General features: G+C 39.2%; 1 protein-coding gene and 1 long non-coding RNA gene across 7 annotated transcripts in view; one reads left to right on the top strand and one right to left on the bottom strand.

Moving 5' to 3' along the window:
- LOC116577602 overlaps positions 1 to 19,531 on the bottom strand; it is a 151,731-nt gene extending 132,200 nt beyond the window's left edge. For 2 of the 4 annotated variants that reach the window (XR_004280544.1, XR_004280547.1), the window contains exons 1-2: positions 19,390 to 19,531; positions 10,125 to 10,402 (exon numbers count right to left, since the gene is read on the bottom strand). This is a non-coding gene — a long non-coding RNA (uncharacterized LOC116577602). The remainder of the gene's footprint in view (positions 1 to 10,124; positions 10,403 to 19,389) is intronic. The other 2 variants (XR_004280545.1, XR_004280546.1) reach the window with 2 other exon arrangements.
- Positions 15,995 to 20,388, top strand: KRT10 (keratin 10). Of its 3 annotated transcripts, none has more exons than XM_032321083.1 (8): positions 15,995 to 16,637; positions 17,445 to 17,527; positions 17,886 to 18,042; positions 18,132 to 18,293; positions 18,386 to 18,511; positions 18,860 to 19,077; positions 19,437 to 19,771; positions 20,087 to 20,388. In XM_032321083.1, exons 1-8 carry the CDS (start codon positions 16,041 to 16,043, stop codon positions 20,191 to 20,193), a joined length of 1,785 nt encoding a protein of 594 aa, XP_032176974.1. In that variant the 5' UTR covers positions 15,995 to 16,040; the 3' UTR covers positions 20,194 to 20,388. The 3 variants fall into 3 exon arrangements, with proteins under 3 accessions (XP_032176974.1, XP_032176975.1, XP_032176973.1); XM_032321084.1 differs by having other exon boundaries at positions 19,434 to 19,751; XM_032321082.1 differs by having other exon boundaries at positions 19,434 to 19,771.
- The last annotated feature ends 5,329 nt before the right edge of the window (positions 20,389 to 25,717 follow it).

Genomic DNA, 25,717 nt, shown 5'->3' with positions numbered 1-25,717 from the left:
ACAAATGGCTTTGCAGGGTCAGCACTTAGTACACGTTTGCTGAATTAGGTTCATACTACTACATGTATGCAGACAATTTCTAGGTTCACTTTTCTCTTATTAGTTCTCAAGTAGCTACATTAGTGTCTTAGTTGACAGTTTTCCTGATACACACAAGCTTAATTCTCTTCGTCCTCACTGCAACAGAAATATGTATATATCGACATGAAAAAGACAATTGTCGGGGCGCCTGGGTGGCTCAGTGGGTTAAGCCTCTGCCTTCAGCTCAGGTCATGATCTCAGGGTCCTGGGATCGAGCCCCGCATCCGGCTCTCTGCTCAGCAGGGAGCCTGCTTCCTCCTCTCTCTCTGCCTGCCTCTCTGCCTACTTGTGATCTCTCTTTGTCAAATAAATAAATAAAATCTTAAAAAAAAAAAAAGACAATTGCCTTGACTCTAACTTCCCAATAATCAGCATCCACTCTTGAAACCCAGAGGAAGGCTCAGACTCTTCTGTCTTTCCATGCATTTTCACCCCCTCCATTTTACACACTTAAGTGTAACAAAATCACAGGCCCTGCAGGGAAAACATGAGAAGGCAAAACCTTCCCTGAGCTCTGGGGAGGGGGTGCAACAGACAGAGGTGGGGATCATGGCATGAAGGAGTGAGGATCATGGCATTTGGGATGCTTGGGACAGACTAGGAGATAAGAGAGGAAGAAGTGCCAGACAGAAAGCCGGAAGGAGAGGTGGCTTCCAGAAATTTGGAGCAGACATCTGGAACAGAACTCTGAGATACAGGCATGGAAACAGGAAGAAATCTGGGCATAAAGAAATAAGCAAGTTTGTGCCTTCTCGCTCAGTCTATTCCCACACACATACCTCCTGACAGATTAAATCACATTTTTGCTTAAGCCTGCCCTTTTAAGTGCAAAACTGTGCTTTCAACAGATTTCTGCCCAAAATAACCTCCCTTCTCCTTACCAAGAACTCAAAATCCTATCATGGGGAACAATTTCTTATTTCTCAATTGAAGAACAAGTTCAAAATGCAAATGCTTGGGTACCTGGAATAGCACAGTGAATAAGGCTATATTTCTACTTGTGTGAATGAACACTATCGTATCTTCTCCTTAGACAGAACAGGGGATTAAAACACAAGAAAGCCCATGTATGGGGCCAGATAGCTCAGCCGACTGACTCAGTGTCTACCTTCAGCTGAGGTCATGATCTCAGGGTACTGCGATAGAGGCCCAGGTCCGGCTCCCTGCTCGGCGGGGAGTCTGCTCTCTCTCTCTGCCTGCAGCATCCCCTGCTTGTACTTTCTCTCTGTGTCAAATAAATAAATTAAATATATTTTTTAATTGTTTAAAAAAGAAAGAGAGGAAGCCCATGGCTTCAGAGGAAGGGCAGAGATTCCATTCCAGAGAAGAAAGGGTGAAAAAGAAAGAGAGCCAATGACAAACATTTACAATTCCACAGTTCTGTCCAGAGGAGTCTGAGATCTCCATGGATATCTAGAATCAGCATACGCTCAGTTGCTGAACTTAGGAGGAACTCTGGTCAAGAGGCATGCACAACAACTGTCTAAAGTCTGAGGCCCATAACTATCCTGTGAGAGCCCCTGACACCCACTGCAGATTCAATAAGTCTGTCTTGAATGGTGATATAACTAGGGTTATGAGTTTTATTTCTTTTTAAGATTTTATTTATTTGTCAGTGATATAACTAGAGTTATGAGTTTTATTTCTTTTTAAGACTTTATTTATTTGTCAGAGAAAGAGAACGAGAGAGAACACAAGCAGGAGGAGTGGCAGGCAGAGGGAGAAGCAGGCTCCCGCTAAGCAAGGAGCCTGTTGCAGGACTCAGTCCCAGAACCCTGGGATCATGACCTGAGCCAAAGGTAAATGCTTAACCAACTAAGCCACCCAGGTGTCCCAGGGTCATGAGTTTTAAAGAGCCCTCTGAAAGGGGAACCCTCTCACACTGTTGGTGGGAATGCAAGCTGGTACAGCCACTTTGGAAAATAGCATGGAGGTTCCTCAAAAGTTGAAAATAGAGCTACCCTATTACCAGCAATTGCACTACTGGGTATTTAACCCAAAGATACAGTTATAGTGAAAAGAAGGGCCACATGCACCCCAGTGCACCCCAGCAATGTCCACAATAGCCAAACTGTGGAAAGAGCCATTCAACAGATGAGTGGATAAAGAAGATGTGGTCCATATATACAATGGAATATTACTCAGCCATCAGAAAGGATTAATACCCAACTTTTACATCAACATGGATGGGACTGGAAGGGATTATGCTGAGTGAAATAAGTCAAGCAGAGAAAGGCAATTATCATATGGTTTCACTTATTTGTGGAACATAAGGAATAGCATGGAGGACATTAGGAGAAGGAAGGCAAAAATGAAGGGGAGGAATCGGAAGAGGAGACAAACATGAGAGACTGTGGACTCTGAGAAACAAACTGAGAGTTTTAGAAGGGACACGGGTCGGGGGATGGGTGAGCCTGATGATGGGTATTAAGGAGGGCACGTATTGCATAGAGCACTGGGTGTTATATGTAAACAATGAATCTTGGAACACTACATCAAAAATTAATGATGTACTGTATGGTGACTAACACAACACAATAAAAAAAAGAAAGAAAAAAAATAAGGAGGGCACGGATTGCATGGAGCACTGGGTGTCATTCGCAAACAATGAATCATGGAACACTACATCAAAAACTAATGATGTACTGTATGGTACGCAATAATATAACAAAATAAAAATAAATAAATATTAAAAATAAAAAAAATAATAAAGACCACTCTGGATTAAAGTGGGAAACAGGGAGGGAAAGAGGGTAAGGGAGAGAACGAGCACTTATTGAGTGCCTACTATGTACCAGGCATTAATACTCATTTCTCATTTGTTTTCCCAACATCTTTTGGAAGTTGTACATATGAGGAAACTGAGACAAACTCATAAGTAACTTTTATCCAGGCTGGAAAACAGTGAACACACATCGGTTTGATTCCTAAGCATATGCACTACCCCGCACAGACTCCTGGGAATGAGACTGGTAGCTGGTTGCAAAGCTCCACAAAGAAAAGAGAAAACTGAGCTAGGCTCAAGAGCATGAGAATGTTATGAACACAAGGGTCAGAAGGAAACGTTTTTTTCTGTGACAGGCATGCCTGCAGGATTTCAATAAAAAATGGTTATACATCATGGTTCAAAAAGCAAAGTCATAAAATGATCTTTGTTTTTCCCACCCTCACATAGTTTCCTGTCATATATAACCAACACCCTGGGGAGGCATCACTTGAGCATATATGGCCTGTCAATCTCTAGATTAAGTAGAGAAATTAAGCTGATGCCTAAAAACTAGGTATTTTTTTATAAACTGCTCTTTAAAGACAACATAATGTTACAGTGTTACATATACAAAGTTCTATAATGGTCTCCACAGTTTTTTGACTTTGAGGCTATATACTTCAATCTTAGCTCTCTGCTACATTGGTAAGCAATGGCTTACTGCTCTGTGTTCGGACAGCAAAGCAGTGCTGGAAGTGGCTAGGGGTCTGTTAAGGCCTTGGAAGAAAGCTATGACATTTGAGGAGGCTCAGAAAATTAGAAGGGCCTCGGGCAGGGAGTCTGATTCTCCCTCTCCCACTGTGCTCTCTCTTTCAAACAAATAAAATCTTAAAAAAAAAAAAAAGTAATCATTGTTTATGTGAAATTTTAATTTATTTAGGCATTCTGTATTTTTATTTACTAAATCTGGTAACACTGGTAATTTTGTAATCTCCTGGAAAATTGTTAAAACCTCAACAATGATTTCTAAAAATACATTTCCAGTTTTATTTTTTTTAATTTTTTAAAAAGATTTTATTTATTTACTTGACGGAGATCACAAGTAGAGAGAGAGATCACAAGTAGACAGAGAGGCAGGCAGAGAGAGAGAGTTGGGGGGAAGCCGACTCCCCGCCGAGCAGAGAGCCCGACGTTGGGCTCGATCCCAGGACCCTGGGAGCATGACCTGAGCCGAAAGCAGAGGCTTTAACCCACTGAGCCGCCTACGTGCCCCTCCAGTTTTATCTTTTTAATCTATTTGCATTATCATATTCCAGATTCAAAAACCAAGTAACCTGTGACATTTCAAATTATTTTATTTTGAATCTGTACATGAAGGGTATCATGAAAAGTACTTCATGTTGAAGTTAATGTAGAAATCTGTGTCCCAGGAGTGGACACAACCACCATGCTGGACCAGATGAGGAGGCAGTATGAGGTCTTGGCAGAACTAAGCCATAGAAAGGCTGAGGCCTCGTCAATGGAAAGGTGAGCCAATCACCAAGAAAAAAAAATTTTTTTTATTCCACTCTACAGTTTCAGAGTAAAGAACTAAACGGGCATGCATTGGCTTCTGCTGATAAGTACCAGCAGGAATAAGATGGCTGAGTTGCAGTAAACTCTCTGGACACTGGAACTAAAGCTTTAGGCCAACCATCTCTAGTAAGAATGTTGCAATGTGTTGTTCTGAAAGTCCAAATTGTTCTCCCCTATGACAGTTACAAGACTGATCACAGATTTCTCAAACCATTCTAGGTCTCTATAGAATAATCTCTTCACTGTAAAAACTAAAAGTTACTCTGTTTAAGGTTAAACAATGGAGAAATAGTAAATCAGAAATAAGAGAGGAAGGCACAGTGCCAAGAACAGCTTCTTTAAAATCACAAATCAAAGTCTGTCTGGCAGTTGTTTTAGATTACGTTCTGTCTTTCTACATTGCTCTGTTTTTCTACAACGCTCTGTTTTTCTATACTGCAATTTTTAACAAATCATCTTTTCACTTTTATGGTCCATTCCTGCAGCAACAATCCTTTGAGTCCAGTTTGACAAAAACTGGAAGGAACCAACTAATATGGTCAACTTTCACAAATCAAAAATTGATGAGTAATCTGGAGGGTCAAGTTCAACAAATCAGTACTTGAATGCAGAGCCAGAATGTTGACTAGAACTCCTAAGATTCCACTGGAGAATGAGATTAAAAAGTACCATAAACTAGGGCGCCTGGGTGGCTCAGTGGGTTAAGCCGCTGCCTTCGGCTAAGGTCATGATCTCAGAGTCCTGGGATCGAGCCCTGCATCGGGCTCTCTGCTCAGCAGGGAGCCTGCTTCCTCCTCTCTCTCTGCCTGCCTCTCTGCCTGCTTGTGATCTCCATCTGTCAAATAAATAAATAAAATCTTAAAAAAAAAAGAAAGAAAGAAAGAAAGAAAAGTACCATAAACTAATGAATGGCAAGTCTGGGTAAGTGATAAAATAATCCACTAAAACCCTAGCTCCCTATTAAATACTCAGTTCTTCAATTGCTTGTGTATGGGTACTCAAACCTAAAATATCAGGCCAAATAGCACTTGCCATGAAATAATTTACCATTGTGACTGACCCACTCCCACCTAATCAAATCCATTACCCTCAAAACATACCCACCTCAAAAGGTGTTGCAGAACACCTGTGAAAATAACATTTTAAAATCACATAAACAAAAAGGAATAATCTTCAACTCTGCTTACTTTTTCAAAATTCCATTTAGTTCATTTATAAGTAGGAAATGTAAGCCCATCCTAAAACAGTCCTGGTTGTATAAAAAGGTACCCTCCTCACCACTGTAATTTACATTTCTGGGATGGTCTCTGAAACCACAAAGTTTAACTGAACATCTGACAGTGAAAGGTAATGGTTAAGAGTGTAAGATCTAGACAAGACAGAGCTGTTTGGGAATTCTAGCTCAGATATTAATGTATTAGCTGTACCACCCTGTGCCCAACACACAAGCACCAAACGTTTCAGTTTCCTCCTCTGTTAAAAAGGGTCTAAAAATAGTACCTGCCATACAGTGTTGTTCCATGAGAAAATGTACATAGAGCTCTTACAGTGTCTGGCACAGAGTAGATGTTAAATAAATGTTAATGATTAAAGTTTCTGCTATTCAGAATATTCTTATACTTAAGAGCAGCCTGATGGCCATAGGTGTGAATGATATTATATATATATATATCAGTCATTGTATTATAGCAATTATCCCCATTGAGTTACAGCGTCCACATCACTGGATAGTTTGTGTTGGGTTTTTAGGTTTTTTTTAAAGCAATTCTACTAGATCATATTTAGATTGTAGCATTTTTATTCCAAATGTCAAAAAAAAAAAAAAACCAGCATCTTACAGTTCTATAAATATCCACTCATTTATATGTAAGCTCTAGGACTAAAAAATTCTAACCTTAGCTCCGCATTTTAACCAAAACGATCAATACAGGAAATACTAGTGAGTCACAAAAAAATTGGGTAGCTTTTGGGGCGCCTGGGTAGCTTAGTGGGTTAAAGCCTCTGCCTTCCGCTCAGGTCATGATCCCAGGGTCCTGGGATGGAGCCCCGCATCGGGCTCTCTGTTCAGTGGGGAGCCTGCTTCCTCCTCTCTCTCTACTTGTGATCTCTGTCAAATAAATAAATGAAATCTTTAAAAAAAAGAAAAATTGGGTAGCTTTTGGATTATGGAAGTAGGAAAATCCCAAAGAAACAGAATCCCTTCATGGCACAATTTACTTTCAAATTAATTCTGATAATACACTACTTGCTCAAGACTTAGAGTAAAAACTTTATAAAAAGCAGTTAATCTCCATAAGGGGTGTTAGCTTTGTCTAGAAAAGCCAGCATAATAAAAGGATTAACACTGCAATTATGCATGGTGGCTAATTGCTCTGATTTGTTATTTTAATGACTGGTCTGGAGCTGAGGACAATCCAGCCAAAGAAGCTGGAACCTCTAGAAACCCAAGACGAAAAGACCTGCAGCAAGTTAAGGCAGAGTCTAGCCAGGGGACAGACAAGACTGACAAGTCTGACCCCTTCAACAGCAGAATTCTCACCCCATTAATTATCTTTCTTTTCAAATTAGTCCGTTCTTCCGTCACAGATGAAATGATACTGAAGAAAGCTTATCCAATATGAGAAAGAAAAATAGAATCCCTATGTTCCTGTTAATTTCCTAAATTACAAGACTGGAAAATACAATCCTAATCACTTCCAGAGAGTTTTAAGTTACTCGTGATGTTAAAGCAAAACCTCTAAAGATAGATCTGTATTCAAATCCCAGCTGAGTCCTTTCACTGAACAATGTTGGGCAAGCTACTTAATTTTTCAGTTAAAATAAAAGCTATCTCATACAATTGCTGTCAGGATTTGACGAGACAAAAATTCAGGTCAAGTGCTTGGCATGGGTTCTGGAACCTAGAATAAGTTTCCATAAGCTTTAATTATCTGAGGACTGACTTTGCAAATGTTACTTACATATTTATTTAATAAGTTTAATCCAAGAAATTAAAAGTTCTTTGGGAGTTATCTCTCATCAACCTTGTGGAGAGAGGACACAGAGTGGTTATGGTAAATTTTCTCCATTGCTATTATGTGTTACATTTAAATAATTACTGAAATCTATCCCTTACCATTCCTACCCCTCCACACACACACAGGGATTTGGACAAAGAGCTATTCTCAATTTGTTATGAAATTGACAAACTGTTCAATTCTTTAAAGTATTTTAAAAATCTCTAAGCAATAAAATTAAGAGATTAACTTCAGGGACGCCTGGGTGGCTCAGTTGGTTAAGCAGCTGCTTTCGGCTCAGGTCATGATCCCAGGGTCCTGGGATCGAGTCCCACATCGGGCTCCTTGCTTGGCAGGGAGCCTACTTCTCCCTCTGCCTCTGCCTGCCTCTTTATCTGCCTGTGCTCGCTCGCTCTCTCTCCCTCTGTCTCTGACAAATAAATAAATAAAATCTTTAAAAAAAAGAGAGATTAACTTCATAAGATTTTTTAAATTTAAGCACATTACATATATTCATTTAAAATTACTAGGGTAGGGGATTACTGCTTTTATTATAGTTTTATCCTCTGTGTATACCATTTTGAATTCAAAATTTTCTCTATTTTTTCTACATCTGTCCAGATTCCCTAAGTAAAAATTAATAAGATTTGATAATAAAGTTACTTTTTCTCATTACCAGCCATCTTTGAGATGACCAATTTTAAGAAACAACCACAAATGGACTTAAAGGAATTTTCTCGGATTTAGGAATAAGGAAAGAAAAGAGCCACTGTATTTTTGACAGTGTTCAGTTTTGCTATCTTCATATTGGAGTCTGTAGAGGTTGGTTGGTTTGTTGGTTGGCTTGGTACTTTCATCTTTACTACTTTTTATGAAAACCAAAAGGGATATTATGTTTCTGCTTTCTGTTCTACATGGGTAAATTCTCCTCCTAATGAAGGTTAATTCATAATGATCAATTATCTTTCCTGTAATGAACTCAAAAGGAAGAAACCTATGCCATGCTAACAAAACAAAAAAGCTAAGTTACATAACATTTAATCTTTAAATTACACCAAATTTATTTGCTATCAATCCAGAAAACCAACAAAAATAGCCAATGTTCCTAATAAAAACTTCGAAATTTTCCAGGTACAAATATATTTTTAGCAGTATGCCAGTGTCAAGATCATCTCAACACACCCAAAACCAAAAAGGGGATGTTTAATGAAGAGGAAAGAGTGAGGCCCAAAATTTTTCTTAATATATATTAAATATATATGTGGTCTAAGATATATATCTTTATATATTTTAAGATATCTTAAAATACCTATGCAGAATATTGGATTTCTTATCATTCTTATGAAACACTCTAACATCTAAAAGTATTATAAATTACTTTAAAGCAAAATTAGTTGTCTTCAACTAGCCGTTATTTAAATTGTGAACATGCGTCATTGCCAAAATACATGGAAAGAGTTTAGAGTACAAAATAAAGTCAAATAAAAGAAAGCAGAAAAAGACACTGGGGTGATAGAAAAACATTCAGAGAACAGTAAGTATCTGCCAGGTACTGGGACTGGGTATAAAGTACCCTCCCTTCTCTAAAGGGACTTGAATGCCTTATCTCATTGGGAAAAATAATAACATAGCACATTACAAAATACTAGGTTACACCCACAGGAAACAAAAGAGACAAGCATAACTATATTAATGGTGAGAAACCTCATGAAAGAGAAGACATTCAAGCCAGAGTTTAGAGTTGAGGTTAGAATGTTTGAATAAGCAGCCAAGTGGAAGAGAGACATTCCAAACCATGAACAAGAAAGGAAGACCTTAAATTTACAGATAAAGCATAGTATCTTGACCAAGATTAAAAAGGCTTGCTTAGGATTAAAGAATTTTTTTAATGGAAATGCTTTTCAATGGATCATGGATTATTACACATATTTTAATATTTACTAGTATAGGCATCCCCTGCTTTTTGAAAGTTCACCTTTATGTGATTTTGCTTTTTTTTTTTAAGGTCTTATTTATTTATTTACTTATTTATTTTAGAGAGAGAGAGAGAGAGAGAGCAAGCAGGAGGAGGAACAGAGGAAGAGGGAGAGGGAGAGAGAATCTCAAGCAGACTCTACACTGAGCACAGAGCCCAGCTAGAAGCTTAATCTCACCACCCTGAGATCATGACCTGAGCCGAAACCAAGTGTCAGACACTTAACTGACTGCCCACCCAGGTGCCTCTGTGTGATTTTGCTTTTACAAAAGACTTGCATTGGTACCTGTTTTCATTAGCTGGTAAAAATCCAAAGATTTTCACTTTTATGAAAAAGGCACAAAGCAAAAATAGCACTCAGTGTTTCTTGCAGTAAGCCATTGCTGTGGTTAGCAAGAATGGCACCACCCAGCTCCTTCCGAGAACTACGTTCAGTATTTCAGCATGAAGCTGCCACAGCTTTGAACTGGGTTTGTGAGCACCTATGCTTTATCTCAATCTGTTTGGTGTACCCATTAGCAAGATGTGTCCCACGGGATCAGAAAAGCCTATAAGAGGTTATTTTGGGGATCTGGGGATGCTCAAAATTTTTTTCATATAAATTAACGGTAACTGCTTCTTCGCTTTGCCCAAACACTCTACTTTCAAATAGCGGGGAAACCTACATTACTACCCATATTTTATGGGGTAGTAAAATGAGACACCGAGAGGCAGAGTGTCTTGCCCAAGGCCACATAATTACATCATCAGGAGAATGCAGCTCTCCTTCCCTACTGCCATCCTTACTCACCGTAGGGAGCAGGAAGTTGGACAGAGAGAGTCGGGCAAGGCTGTTGAGAAGACTTCATCCACCCACAAAAGAATCCATGTTGGGTGCTTGAGTACGTTGATGAAGTCATGACAACACTTCTTCAAGAACATTAATTCTGTAGCAGCAAAGAGGTGACATAGCACTGAGCCAAGAAAACGTCCTCAGAAGCTGGTGATGTAATATCCATGACAGACGTGATGAAAGTCTGGACTAGGGCAGCTGCAGTGGGACCAGACAGAAAGAGACAGATCCATCAGCTATGACAAAAGAAACAGTGACAAAACTGGTGATTTGGTGGATTGTAGGAGGTAAAGAAAAAAATGGAGTTTTTTCTGGTTTTCGAGAAAAACAGTTGACATGGTTTATCACGAAGTTATCAATAAAACACACCTTTCCTTTGTCCACCCCCCCTCCCTGGCCATGTTTCCCTCCTTGCTAGACATTTTCCAACTTCTAACCTTATCCTTTCATTCACTCGTGTTTTGCTGGCCTGCTGTGGGTTAGACAGTGGCTTGGGCTCTGAGAAGCAGATCACAGTAATAGTAACAAAAACACACATGTCTTAAGCACTTATTCTATGTCTATCAAACACTGCTTTAAATGCTTTAGGTTTATTAACTAATTTAACTCTCGCCACAACACTGCAGAGTAAGGAAAATTATCATTCCTTCTTTAGAAATGAGGAAACTGATACAAAGTGAGTGGTGTGGCATGGGTTATAACCCCAGAGCCCACCCTCTTAACCACTCTGATACATTCACTGAAAAGCCTGCATGCAGTGGCCATATTTTTGTGGCTTTCATCACAGCACAGTCCCAGAAGTTTCAGGAAAATTGTGTGATATAGGAGTGTCTACAGATTTTAGAACCCTGAATTTTAGATGTTTTCCAATGAGAAGCCACCATGGGCCTTACCAATATCTTAGCTAACTACTGATCACTGCCCAGTTACTCGACTCTCTGCAAGGAGGGTACCAAACCCATTAGACAGTTGTACAACTTTCCACTTGGCTTTGACTCTGTGGGTGGTAATCAAAAAGGAACATTCAGCAATTTACACAAAGTCACAGATCATTCAAGGAAAATATGTCTACCTTTCAAGCTTTATGTGATAAACAATAGAAAATACTAAACATTTAGCTCATCAATCCTGCCATCTCGAGACATAATCTGCATTACCAGAGTCAGCTTCTCATAACTACCTAAATTACTCATTATATTTCAATTGATCAGAGAAAGAAATTTGCAAACAGAATTTTCAACTGGAAACTTCGAAAGAGAATTTTACTTGAAGCAAAATAAGGAAGAAATAGGAAAGATCCAAATCCCAACAGTGAGACAAATCAAGCTGATAACAAAGTTGAATCAACAACATGCTTTAAGAGCCCTAGCCAAATTAACCCCATGAGAACAGCATTTATACCCGCCTTAACCATGATTCCAAATCCAGAAGCAATTAGAGAAGAAATTAATACACTAGATTACATGAAAACAAAATACAATAAGCAAAGTGGTCAATTCTAATACTGAGTACACATCGTGGGCTGCCCCACCAAACTCCACTAAACCTCCCCCATGGAAGGATGCCAGTGGTTCCTAACTGCCAAATCAAGTCTTTATTCAATCTCCTTTCACTGTGACCTCTCTGAAGACCAGCCCACTTCTCTGGGCCTCCTCCCTTGGCTTCCATGATCCTTCTTCCTCTCTCCCCTTACAGGTGCCCTACTTTTCAGTATCATTCTCTCGCTCTTCTTCCCAGCCCCTAAAGTGGCCATCCCTCCAAGTTCAAGCTTAGACCTTCTGCTCATTTCTTTCTAAATTCCTTCCTACCTATCCTGAAGTCTCCTCTTATCTCTCTCCTGAACTGTAGTCCTATGAGCCTAGCTGCTGACAGACATTCTAACATGAATATCCTGGTATTACTTCAAATTCCCATTTTTTTTTTTAAAGATTTTATTTATTTATTTGAGAAAGAGACCGTGAGAGAGAGCATGAGCGAGGAGAAGGTCAGAGAGCGAAGCAGTCTCCCCATGGAGCTGGGAGCCTGATGTGGGACTCGATCCTGGGACTCTGGGATCATGACCTGAGCCGAAGGCAGCCGTCCAACCAACTGAGCCACCCAGGCGTCCCTTCAAATTCCCATCTTAAAAGAAACTAACTTCTCAAGACGTCACTCTTCTTTCATTATGCCCTCACATACCTCACACCTCTCTCTCTCTCATTCACACACACACAGACACACACACAACCAGACTGCTGGAACCCCTCCCTGCACCACTTCAACACCTTGTCCATGCCTCAAGTGTAGTCCAGATTACCCTAGATTATAATCTCTGACTTGTGGGTATGTTTGCTTCCCTCTCCAAGTAGACTGCAAATTCCTTAAGGGGCAGGAATTGTATCTTAGTCACCTGTGTATCCCCAGGGAATACTGCAGATGCTCAATAAAATCTGTTAAGAGAAATTAGTAAATATAGATGATCTGTTCCAGCCAAAGTGGTCCATTAAGAGACTCCACCTGTTTGGCATTTTCATAGTCCCAACTCCCCAGAAGAGTCGTCTCTTTGCTGCTGTCCCCATAGAAAAACCCCATCAATCCTTTACAAGATTCAGCTTAAATTCCACAGGCACCATGAAATCTCATCAGATGACCTTATTCAAATAAAATCCCTTGCTCATCAGTCTTACAGTGACAGTTCAGTGTCACGAAAACAGGATTATCTTTGAAGCTACATAGGTCTGGTTCAAAGCCAGGCTCTAACATGTGCTACTCTGAGCAAATTTCTAAAGCCTCCTAAAGCTTAATTCTTTTTTTCAGCCATAAAATAAGGTAAATGATACCCTATCATAGAGAACTGGGGGAGAATTAAAGGAGAGTAAACCATCTGGAACATAGGAGATGTTCAGGAAATGTTAACTCCTTTTCTCTACCCACCTCCCTTTCCATTTCATTTACCATCCACATGGTAATGTATCTGTTGTATCTGTCTGATGTATCTGTCTCTTTCTGTCTGGTGTTTAGACAGATCATGTATGTTTTCCCTCCTTAATTAGATTGCAAAGGATTAGCAAAATCCTCAAGGGCGAGAGCTAAGTCTCACTCATCTCTCTGTCTTCTAAATACGTATCAGTGTGCCTCACAGAGACAAAATAAAAATCAAAAGCAATGAAATTACAGTTACAGTGGATTATGGTAATCAAGTGTAAATGGTGCCAAGACTAGAACTGACAGTCATAAATTTTCACCCAATTTAGCTGTATAATTGTTCCATAGCACCTCTGTAATTTCACTACTGCCAAGGGCAGATTTCAACAAATGACAGTACAAATTAAAACAAGTCAATTTCTAGAGTATGCAGGTTAATAAGGAATCTTCAATAATATCCTTAAAGGTGATTTAAATTAAATTAATTGGTATTAGCAGAGTCTCTATACATGTATTTGTCCCCCTGTACTTTCATGCATATGTTTCACATGTTCTTTAATATGCTTGTAACAGATTTCTTCATACCACTTGTTAAATAACTGAAAATAAATTGAAATTTTATATCTCCCTACCAAGGTAAAAAAAAAAAAAAAAGTAAAAGATAATACTGAATCAAAACTGGTAAGATCAAAATTAGTGATAACTACAGGTAAAATCTATTAAAATATCTTTTTAATTAAAATGGTTTCTTTCTGAATTGCTTTCATTAATATCAAGGCTTCAACATCCTTTCTGAACTTACTGGAATGCTTTTTTTTTTTTTCCTGTCCCGATTTTTACAGCCTTCCTTTACAGCATGCTATCTTCAACGAAGATCAATTCCCATGGTTTCATTTCATTATTTCTTTTTACTACTGCCCTGCTTGCATGTGCTAACAAGTTGGAGGAGCTGCAAGGCGCTGAGTAGTAACCTCTAACAACTGGCTCTTCGTTAACACCCCCAGACACATTCCCTTTCCCTGAAGAAACTATTTCTACAGTTTTCATAGACTGTGCAACTACAAACCTAATATGAAAAAGCAATCAGTAAGAAAAGAGCATGTGCCAAATACTATACCCCTTCAATATTTTCTTGCTTCCAAGTACATTTTGTTTGGCCCCATATGGAAAAGTTTATGGTAAGAAACAGAGGCATTCAATTCCATCAGATCAAACCACCAGAGTAGAGACTATACAGACACAGTGGTAGAGGAGGAAAGTTTCTAATCTCAGTTCAAACACCTGTTTTATATTGTTAGGCAAAACCATAACCTCGCACAGCTTCAGTATCTTCTTATACATACTAGCGATAACCACCATCCATCCGTATTTCAGCAGGTTATTTCAGAGATTATAAAGTCACACGATCACAAATGGCACTAAATAAAATGTGTATGACATTCATGAATATATTTTTGAATAATAGCAACATCATAGCCTATGGGTGGATAAAAAACAATTATGTATCATGTATGAAAGTCCTAATTAAATACTTCACTAGACAAACTGTTACATGATATTCTACATACAGTGTATCCAAGGAAAAAAAATTTTTTTGAGAAACTGAATCTAACTTGGAGACATATGTTCACAGTCCAGTTCATAATTTTTGGAGCAAGCATCAGTCTCTAATCTGATGGGCATTGAGGAGGGCACTTGATTAATGAGTACTGGGTGTTACATGCACCTGGCAAATCACTAAATTCTACCCCGAAACTAATACTACACTGTATGTTAAATAAAGTGAATTTAAATTTTTTAAAAATCTGGATTTATACTCTTATAAACCAATTTTTTTAAAGATTTTATTCATTTATTTGACAGACAGAGATCACAAGTAGGCAGAGAGGCAGGCAGAGAGACAGGAAGGGAAGCAGGCTCCCTGCTGAGCAGAGAGCCAGATGCGATGCAGGGCTTGATCCCACGACCCTGGGATCATGACCTGAGCCAAAGGCAAAGGCTTTAACCCACTGAGCCATCCAGGCACCCCTACAAACAAATTTTTAATCACAATCATAACATACCTAAACTCTCTATTTTGGGATCAAACATAGAGTACAGAAAAGTACTGGAGGTTAGTTTTGCCTATCTTGTGCTAAGAATTTCTCCATTATGGTCTTCAAAAAAGCCTTTACATGATGAATTTAAAAGCTTAAAATATACAGAATAACTTCATGATTTTAGATTTCTTTTAAGGTTAAAAAGAATAGCACCACTAAATTAGCAGATTCCTAAATCATCACTCACTTCCAACTCCCTTAGCAAGGTATCAATAGACTTTCCTTCTCCAAACAAATTAAAAGATTCCATACAAAATATATACACACATTTCCTAATTGTGTGTTAATGGCTTTAATTTTTATATGTAGCAACTTTTGAACACTAAATTGTTTAGCATATATTTTTTCTTTTCTTTTTGTTTGCTTGGAATTTTCTACAAGATCTCCATTAGAGATCATGATTCTGGCAGACTTTATGTTAACTGCTGTTCTAATCCATAAGAACTGTTTAAAACATGAATTTGAAAAATATCATTTTAGCTACAATTCTGTGGCTCAAATTCCTTTTCTAAACTTTGCAAACATTCTGTGCAACCTAAATTAGTGCTGAGAAAAACTGGATTTAAGTTGCTCAATGTTCTTCAAAAGGTGAAAAAGCCTAATGAAACACAAGCTCATCTGAACAACACCCATTTTCAATTTCAACATAGTAAACCTCCTGTTTGTTCTGAGGGCAAATTCAAAACCATACCTATTGGAATTGGTTATTACTGAAGATAATGTATGCAATCATAAGTGAAGATGCTACACTGGCAAAAAGAAAACCGTGCAAGTAAGCAAACTCCAACACATGTGGGACACACCCTCTCAGAATATAAAGGCTTGTCACTGTCCTTGGTAGCAAGCACTCCCTGGGCTAAGCAGCATCACCATGTCTGTTCGATACAGCTCAAGCAAGCAATACTCTTCCTCCCGCAGTGGGGGAGGAGGGGGTGGAGGAGGAGGATCATCCTTCAGAATTTCGAGCAGCAAAGGCTCCATTGGCGGAGGATTTAGCTCAGGGGGGTTCAGTGGTGGCTCTTTTAGTCGTGGGAGCTCTGGTGGAGGCTGCTTTGGGGGCTCATCAGGTGGCTATGGAGGATTAGGAGGAGGTTTTGGTGGAGGTAACTTCGGTGGAGGCTATGGAAGCAGCAGCTTTGGTGGGGGCTATGGAGGAGGCAGCTTTGGAGGCGGCAGCTTTGGAGGGGGCGGCTTTGGTGGAGGCGGCTTCGGTGGAGGCAGCTTTGGAGGCTATGGGGGTGGATTTGGAGGAGATGGCGGCCTTCTCTCTGGAAATGAAAAAGTAACCATGCAGAATCTGAATGACCGCCTGGCTTCCTACCTGGACAAAGTTCGGGCTCTGGAAGAATCAAACTACGAGCTAGAAGGCAAAATCAAGGAGTGGTATGAAAAGCATGGCAACTCAAGCCAGAGAGAGCCCCGTGACTACAGCAAATACTACCAAACCATCGAAGAACTTAAAAATCAGGTAAGATACATTTTAAAAATACAACTTTAAGGCTATTTCTTATCCATGTAATTCAAATAGAATAATCTTAAGTTAACCACAATGTAGCTATTCACTGTGTTTGCCTATGTTACTTCCAAAAATAATCCAGTCTTATCAAAGGTAAATATTTGTGATGATATGGTCATTGTAATCTTCAGCCCGTGTGTTGTGTATCTTACAAGATGGCAGATTACTGAGAATTTTTTAGGTTTTAATTAGTATATGACCCATAGCTAAAATACTAGATCATTTACAAATTAGGAATTAGAAGAATTATTAAATGAACCAAAACAAAATATTACTCAGATTAATAACAATAAAAATTAACTGCCAATGACAAGCAACATAAATTCTCCCGTAAGGAAATGGGATATCATTTGTCTATCCCATTTGTGAGAATTTGTGAATTGTACTTATTGTGTGCCAGCCCAGAGTGTACCCATTTAGAACATGTATTTGAAATCAGTTAAATCAAACATATGAGTCAGTTAAAAGTTGGCTGAAATACATGGAAATCACCCAGTATAAAAGTGGGGGGACACACAGGCAGGAACACAGCTTATAACTGCCATTAGTTTCCGGAAAAGGATGATAGAGAAACAGCAAAGTATAGAAACTTCGAGAGAACAAATGACTCAAATTTAAGTAGCTAGGTAACCCTGCAATATTTTATATTTAAGATAAAATAAATTCCCTCAAGATTTTGTAAAAGAACATAATAATGCAGTTCATCTCTGCCACCATAAAAGCCGTATATGTATCTGATTTCTTTGCTTCTCCCTCCAGATCCTCAGTCTAACAACTGATAATGCCAATATCCTGCTTCAGATCGACAATGCCAGGCTGGCAGCTGATGACTTCAGATTAAAGTAAGCTAAGTGAATGTGGCACAATACTGTCCCAACAAATACATGAGTTGCTTTTAACAATGACCTTTAACAACCCCAAAAGTGTTTACATTTTCTTGAATTCATGCAAAGTTAAATGGTATTGCAGTTGTCAGAAAATTTTTCAACTTCAATATTACCTTTTTGGCAACATTAAAAGAAGAAAATGCATTTTAAAGTAAATGCTAAGCTTCTCTGCATGAAACTACTGATATCCCTGCAGTGAACAATAAATGTTGCCATGATATGAACGAAACTCTGTATTTGCTTCTTTGTCTCAGCCCAAGTACACCTTCCATATGTAAGTTCTAGCCAGTATTTTGTACTATGCCTGTTCCAGGTATGAGAACGAGGTGGCCCTGCGCCAGAGCGTGGATGCGGACATCAACGGCCTGCGCCGGGTGCTGGACGAGCTGACCTTGACCAAGGCTGACCTGGAGATGCAGATCGAGAGCCTGACTGAAGAGCTGGCCTACCTGAAGAAGAACCATGAAGAGGTGATGCAAAAAGTTATACTTCCCCCAGCCAAGAAAAGGGTTCATTGTGGTCATGGGGCAGTCATTAAATTTTTCTGTTCCTCAAACAGGAAATGAAAGACCTTCATAACGTGTCCACTGGTGATGTAAACGTAGAAATGAATGCTGCCCCAGGTGTTGATCTGACTGAACTTCTGAATAACATGAGAAACCAATATGAACAACTTGCTGAACAAAACCGCAAAGATGCTGAAGCCTGGTTCAATGAGAAGGTAATTCATTTTCCTTCATAAGGAAGAGGGCCAGGGGATGTTTGGTTATTTCAGATTTTTTCTCATCTTTTCCCCTGTTTTTAATACTCTAGAGCAAGGAACTGACTACGGAAATCAATAGTAACATTGAACAAATGTCCAGCCACAAATCTGAGATTACTGAATTGAGACGCACAGTTCAAGGTCTGGAAATCGAACTACAGTCCCAACTAGCCCTGGTACGTTAATAACTGTCTCTCTCTTTTTTTTTTTAATAACTGTCTCTTGAAATAATTTCAATTATCACACAAACTTTCATGCCCACATAAGAATATGCAACTTAAGAGGAAAGAGGGGGTAAGAAAGAGGAAATAAAATTGAAGCTCTTTGTTAAGGGGAGAAAAGTCCTAGCAACCCTACTCTGAACATACTTGAGTTAAAATGTTGCCATTAAACATAAAACACAAATTCTGTTCATTTTCCTTATTCTTCTATTTGATGTCTTATTAAATTATTAAGTAACCTTCACTGTGTTTCATTAAACAGCGAGGTCGCAAAGTCCCTGTCTATTCTTTATTCTTTTTCAGAAACAATCCCTGGAATCCTCGTTGGCTGAAACGGAAGGTCGCTACTGTGTGCAGCTCTCACAGATTCAGGCCCAGATCTCCTCTTTGGAGGAACAACTGCAACAGATTCGAGCTGAAACCGAGTGCCAGAATGCTGAGTACCAACAACTCCTGGACATCAAGATCCGACTGGAGAATGAAATTCAAACCTACCGTAGCCTGCTAGAAGGAGAAGGAAGGTAAATCAGTGAAAGATTTAAATGATCCCAATTGGTTTTATTCAATGTTCTAAATCGCCAGGCTTTTCCAAAACCTAAAGAAGTGCCAGAGGTTGGGAGAAAGGGAGAAGGGAGAAAGCAGAGTACGGGAAAAGGCATATGGAGCCACAGCTTCCATGTCCCATGAATTTGAACCTTAGGGTCGTGTGCAATATGAAACTGTTTTGAAGTAATAGGTTTCAGAATTTATACTTGACAGTTTTTTTTTCTTTTTCTCCTCTCGAAATCCGTTTTCCTTATTTTTTAAGAACTATAACGTCGAAAGCGACCCACCCTTTTCCAAAGTTAAGTTAACCGAACGTGACCCTTACTCCCAGTAGTTCCGGCGGCGGTGGCTACGGCGGCGGGCGCGGCGGCGGAAGTTCCGGCGGCGGCTACGGCGGCGGAAGTTCCAGCGGCGGCGGCCACGGCGGCGGCTACGGCGGCGGAAGCTCCAGCGGCGGCGGCCACGGCGGCGGCTACGGCGGCGGAAGCTCCAGCGGCGGCGGCCACGGCGGCGGCTACGGCGGCGGAAGTTCCGGCGGCGGCGGTCACGGCGGCAGTTCCGGCGGCGGCTACGGTGGCGGCAGCTCCGGCGGCGGTCACAAGTCCTCGTCTTCTGGGTCTGTTGGAGAGTCCTCTTCCAAGGGACCAAGGTCAGCAGAAACTAGCTGGGGTAATCCGAATTAGTTTTAACTTTCTGTGATGGTTTTGTTGCTGTTCTACGCTCTAGAGCTGTTTAAAACGGTTAAAATCTCAGAGTAGATTCCCACTTGCATTTTTTAGCAAACTGTACACTTGACATCCATCTTGAAGGAAAAATGTGGTGGTCCAAGATGCTCTTGCTTATACATTATTCGGATTTTTTTTTTAAACAACGTAAAAAGTGAATTTTTTTATTTTTTATTTTTTAGAAATTTTGATTAGTAAGGACCCCATAAATCGCTTAGTCTAAATTCTCTTTTTTTTTTTTTTCGTAATTCACCTACAGATACTAAGAAACCCAGAGTAATCAAGACAATTATTGAAGAGGTGGCACCTGACGGTAGAGTCCTTTCATCTATTATTGAATCGGAAACCAGGAAACACTACTATTAAGCCGCATCAAGAGGGAAGAGTCACCCTTCACGCAGACCATTATGCACAGGTGTATGAAAAACAAAATCACCAAAACACTTCAGTCTTAATGGTCTATGGAAATAGGTTTATTCCTTGAAAATAAGGTGTTTAAAAGGTGTTTTGTGGTTTCTGTATTTCTTTTTTTCACTTTACAGAAGTGGCTCAGTTGGTTAAAGCCTCTGCCTTCAGCTCAGGTCATGATCCCAGAGTCCTGGGATCGAGCCCGGCATCGGGCTCTCGGCTCAGCTGGGAGCCTGCTTCCTCCTCTCTCTTTGTCTGCCTCTCTGCCTACTTGTGATCGATCTCTGTCAAATAAATAAATAAAATTAAAAAAAAAAAAAAGTTTAAAAAAAAAAAAAAAAACCTTTTCTCCTTCATTAATGAATTTAAATAAACTTTCTTACTGATGCAAGCTATCCAATTTGGTCAGAATTGTCTTTATTTAAATTAATAGTTTTCATTTTAAAGATTGATGAACTATAGCATTTGAAGGTTGATTTATCCAGAAATTCTGAAGACAGAATTATTATTATGGTTTCTTTTGCATAAATGTTTTAATCTTATGGGCATGTTGGATCCATGTCCGTAATCTCACAGAGTGAAAGTCTCTGAGACCCCAGTCTTAAGATACACAGTATATGGAAAACTCCCAGTGCTCTGGCTTTGAGTAATTTCAATCCTGAAAATTCTAAAATATCTCAGATAAGACCCCAAAGATAAAGTTATCGGAAGTTTCACATTTTCTGATTACTTGGCTCCTCGCATTTACCTACCCTCATTTTCTTCCTATTCATTTCTGCCCGATTGCTATATACTGTAAGGGATACCATCCACTCCTTACCAGACCAGTAAAATCCTATCACCCCAACGAAAGTATTTGGTATCTATCAGAAGAACAACAGAAACGTTGTCAAGACATGATGGTGCCAATTGTACCAGAGGGACAATTCTAGATCCCTACTTTCACCAAATTCTTACCTACTGATAAGAGCTAAAGACTTGGTCCTTGCAGGGCCAACCGGGTCAACATCCTTCAGCCACTAAGAACCCAGCCAACATTACTATATTGCTAGTATATGGAGCACGTGGATTTATGAAGGGCTGGATTTATTTGCCCCTAAGATTACCTTGCCTGGTGAGTGTCCCTAGAGTACTCATGTCTACCAAATAACAGCCTTCCTCTGTATCCTTAACTGATGTGAGCTTGTTTGCCCCAAGACCTGAGGCCTGGTTCCTAAGTCATTTACTTGGGACTCCCTAACCTCTGAATTCCAGACTGATGACCAGAACCATATTTCAGAATGAATGGCCTGCTCTATAGTCAAGAGTCCGTGACCTACCTAGCACCAAATATTACCGTAGTTTAGAAACTGTCCACTGTAGTTGGCATGTCTTTTTATGTGGGTACCAGCCTCCCTTCTTGGGAGCCAGTCTCCTAAGCTTACCTGTTGAAGTCCCAACATGTCACACTGTAAAACCCTAAAACAAATGTTGCTTGGTAAGGACTCTGAGCTGCCACTGTGTATATACTCACTGCCTTTCAGAAACATTACCTTTTAAAATACCTAACAAAGTTAGCCAAGTCCCAGGATTTAAAGTAGTATTAATAATCTGAGATGGCCTTTCTCCTTATTCTGAAAAAATAAGTGTTTCCATACTCAATGACACAAATATAAATATGTTACCATGAGATAGTTGTGTTTATTATTAAGCTTGGTCTCTTCCACCCATTTCTACCCACCACTACCTGCCTAACCTCCCATCCCAAGCCAGGATCTCAGCTGGTCAGAGTTCATCTGGTTGGCTGGTATACTAAACCTTCATTCCTGAAAGGTCTAAATCATGGTAGTCCTGTCATCTTACCTGTTCAGTCTTCTAATACCTTCCTAAACTATGACTTATATTACATTTTCACTGATAAAGAACTATTTTTTTAATATTAAACTATTGGAGTAATCATTTCACTGAATAGGTAAGTCATTGTGCTACACACCTTAAACAGTATGATATATCAATTATATCTCAATAAAACTGAAAAACATTTTAAAATAGAACTTTCTGAACTGAACTCAAACTATAGTTTATAATAAAGATAGTCTGTCTAAACAAGTTTGATTTTAACAAGGATGTTGGTATTTATAGTTTAAAAAATTACTGTTAACTACACAGATCACTCTTTACTACATGGATTTATCATGTAGCTATTTTAAAAATCCTGTACACATTCTTAAAAATTCTGAAGTTACAGAATCCTGCTATTTAAGCAGGACAGTGTCCAGTGAGACTAGCAGAGCCAATTCGGGCACTCATGTGGAATCCTACTAAACAGCAAAAGCTTGTCTTTCCAGAAGGATTTGCGTCATGCTCCTTAAAGCTTTCCACCATGAGTCTGATGTCTGTGATGGCTCAATTTTGCTAGGATATGGTGAGGTAACTTAGTTATGGTCAGGTTTATAAGGGAAGTAGCTTAAGTAAGGTTAACTAAATAAGGTCCACCCAGTGGACCTACCTTCCAACCGGAGAGTGAGAATTAGGGAAAGAGGTCATCTGTAGTTTTAAGCATGCTGAAATTTCAAAGTCAACGGTTCCTGTTCTTCATATCCTGGCACTGGCATTTAAAAATCATGTGATATTGGGACAAGTTACTTCAACCCTTCTGAGTCTCAGTTTTCTTATCTATACAATAGGGACAATAGCTCCTTCATTTGAGATTATCATGGGAGTAAAATTAGTTAATGCCTATAAAGCCCTTAAAAAATGCCCACTGTGGAGTAGACACTGAAGAAACAGTATGCTATTTTACACAGCCAAGAAAACCATCAACAAAATGAAAAGGCAACCGACCAAATGGAGATCTTTGCAAATGGCATATCCCATGGGGGTTAATGTCTAAAATACATAAAGAACTTGTGCAACTCAAAACACGAAACAAAAAATCCAACTAAAAGTGGGAGAAGACATGAATAGACAGTTCTCCAAGGAAGACATACAAATGGCCAACAGTCACATGAGAAGATGCTCAACATCATTAATTATCAAGGAAATACAAATCAAAACCATAGTGAGATACCACTTTATATTCATCAGAATGGCTAGAATGAAGAGGAGGAGAAATAATCAGTGTTGGCAAGGGTGTGGTGAAAAAAGAACACTTGTGTACTGTTTGTGGGAATGTACATTGGTATAATCACTGTGGAAAATAGTATGGCGTTTCCTCAAAAAATAAAAAATAGGAAAACCATATGATCTGGTAATTCTACTACTGGAATATTACTCAGCCATAAAAAAGGATGCACTATCTTCCCATTGCAACAATATTCAAGGACCTAGAGGGTATTATGCTAAGTGAAGTCAGACAGAAATACAAATACCATATGATTTAACTTGTATGTGTAATCTAAGAAACAAAAAGCAGAAACAGACCCATAAATACAGAGAACAAACTGATGGCTGCCATAGGGGAGGGCAGTAGGGAGATGTGTATACTGAGTGAAGGGGATTAGGAGGTACAGTCTTCTAGTTACAGAGTGAGTAAATCACATGGATGAGCGTAAGATAACAGCGCAGAGAGTATAGTCAATGCTATTGTAATGGCATTGCATGGTGACAGATAGTAGCAACACTTGGGAGCACAGCACAAGTACTGAGTTGTCAAATTGTTACATTGTATACTTGAAACTAATGTGATATTGTATATCAACTACATTTTCATTAAAAAACAAAAAATACATTTTGAAAAATATTTTCAAAATTTTGAAGATTTTTCAAGATTATCAAAAAAACTGAAAAAGTCCTGAAATTTGGTAACTGCTATAAATTTTGAATTCTATTTCTTCAGTGTATTTGCTTTTATTCTTTATTTGTATAAGAAAGGGTATATAAACAGCCTTCATAATGTGTGCACCTGGTATGTATTAAATAAGTCCAAATAAATGAGGATTTTATAAAGCAAGACAAAAACCAAAAAAAAAAAAAAATAGTATTCTGTTCATCCCCAGAGAAATATGTTTATTGGCTAAATAATCTAGCTTCTCCAAAGATGAACATGCACATCACAATAGGTTGTTAGAATAGTTGATCATTACCATGGTCTGCCGTGGGTTAGAGATCAAGGTCCAGTTGCCATCCTGAGGCTGCGAAACAAAACTCAGACAGCAGAAATAGTGGCGAGAGTGCATCACAAAGGATTAGGATGAATGTAGTCCTATGAACCTGAGGACCAATAAAACAGAGCAAGAGATGAAGGCAAGTAGGAAGGACCAGATGGTTATCCCAAAGGTTTGAGAGAGTTGACCGTCCCTAAAAGCTACACCTGTGGTCACCCTGATCACAAGGCAAATAACCCATGTTGCATCTTTGAGTGACAAAGAGAAACAAGTTATCACAACAAAAATAAATCCAGTCTGGAAACCAGGTATGAAGGACATTTTTTTAAGGATACTTTTTGAACTAGGTGTCCCACAGAAAGTCATGCTATAAAGGAGAAAGGACTCTTGAGTTGTCACATTGCTTTTCAGTGTCTCTAAATAAAAACAAACATCATTTCACACCCCCAGGCTACATAAGGGATCTTTGCAGCCTAGTAACAGTCAGAAAGGAAGTTACCGTGAATTAGTACAAATATTAGACATTACCTAGGGGAAGAATTTGAGTAGTGCTTTGAAAATAATCTTGTCCTTCAGGATTTTAGCGAAGAAAAAAGAATCACATACTTAAGCTTCTAATTAATCTTTCCTACTCTGAATAAGTTACCTCAGAAGAAATGCTTGAAAAGCATGAGTAAACAGGTTCACAGGCTAGCTGAGCCATGACAAAGCCATGACAATGACCTTTTTGGAAGAGGTTTTGTTTTGTTTTTTTTTTTAAGATTTTTTTTTTTTTAAATCAGAGAGAGAGAGGGGGAGAGAGCGAGCACAGGCAGACAGAATGACAGGCAGAGGCCGAGGGAGAAGCAGGCTCCCCGCTGAACAAGGAGCCTGATGTGGGACTCGATCCCAGGACGCCGGGACCATGACCTAAGCTGAAGGCAGACGCTCAACCAACTGAGCCACCCAGGCATCCCTGGAAGAGGAACTCTTATTCAAGTGTTGATCTATAGAGCCTCTGGAAGGTTTTCTAAAGAAATTTGAAGGGAAGACTAGAAAACAAAATGGTACCAAAATGCATCTCAGTAGATAGAAAACAGTTATAAAGATAAAAGCAAGCGGGGTATGGCTAATGGACACATAAAAAGATGCTCAACATCACTGATCATGAGGGAAATGCAAATCAAAAACTACCATGACATACCACCTCACACTGATTAGGAAAGCTACCATCAATAATAATAATAATAATAGAAAACAGCAAGTTTGGGAAGGTTGTGGAGAAACTGGAATCTTTGTGCCCTCTGGTGGAAATAAATGGTACAGATGCTGCAGAAACCAATATGATGATTCCTCAGAAAATTAAAAACAAAAGTACCGTATGATCTAGCAGTTTCACTCCTGGGTCTAAAGCCAAA

The sequence above is a fragment of the Mustela erminea genome, chromosome 18, assembly GCF_009829155.1.
Source record: "Mustela erminea isolate mMusErm1 chromosome 18, mMusErm1.Pri, whole genome shotgun sequence".
In the NCBI taxonomy this organism is placed as follows: Eukaryota; Metazoa; Chordata; class Mammalia; order Carnivora; family Mustelidae; genus Mustela; species Mustela erminea.
The sequence above is the reverse complement of the archived record's forward strand: the minus strand, read 5'-3'. Positions and strand labels throughout refer to the sequence as shown.

Coding starts and splice junctions, on each gene's coding strand:
- KRT10 (XM_032321082.1), top strand. CDS start 16,041: ATGTCTGTTCGATACAGCTCAAGCAAGCAATACTCTTCCTCCCGCAGT. Junction 17,528..17,885: donor GCTGATGACTTCAGATTAAA/GTAAGCTAAGTG, acceptor TGCCTGTTCCAG/GTATGAGAACGAGGTGGCCC. Junction 18,512..18,859: donor TACAGTCCCAACTAGCCCTG/GTACGTTAATAA, acceptor ATTCTTTTTCAG/AAACAATCCCTGGAATCCTC.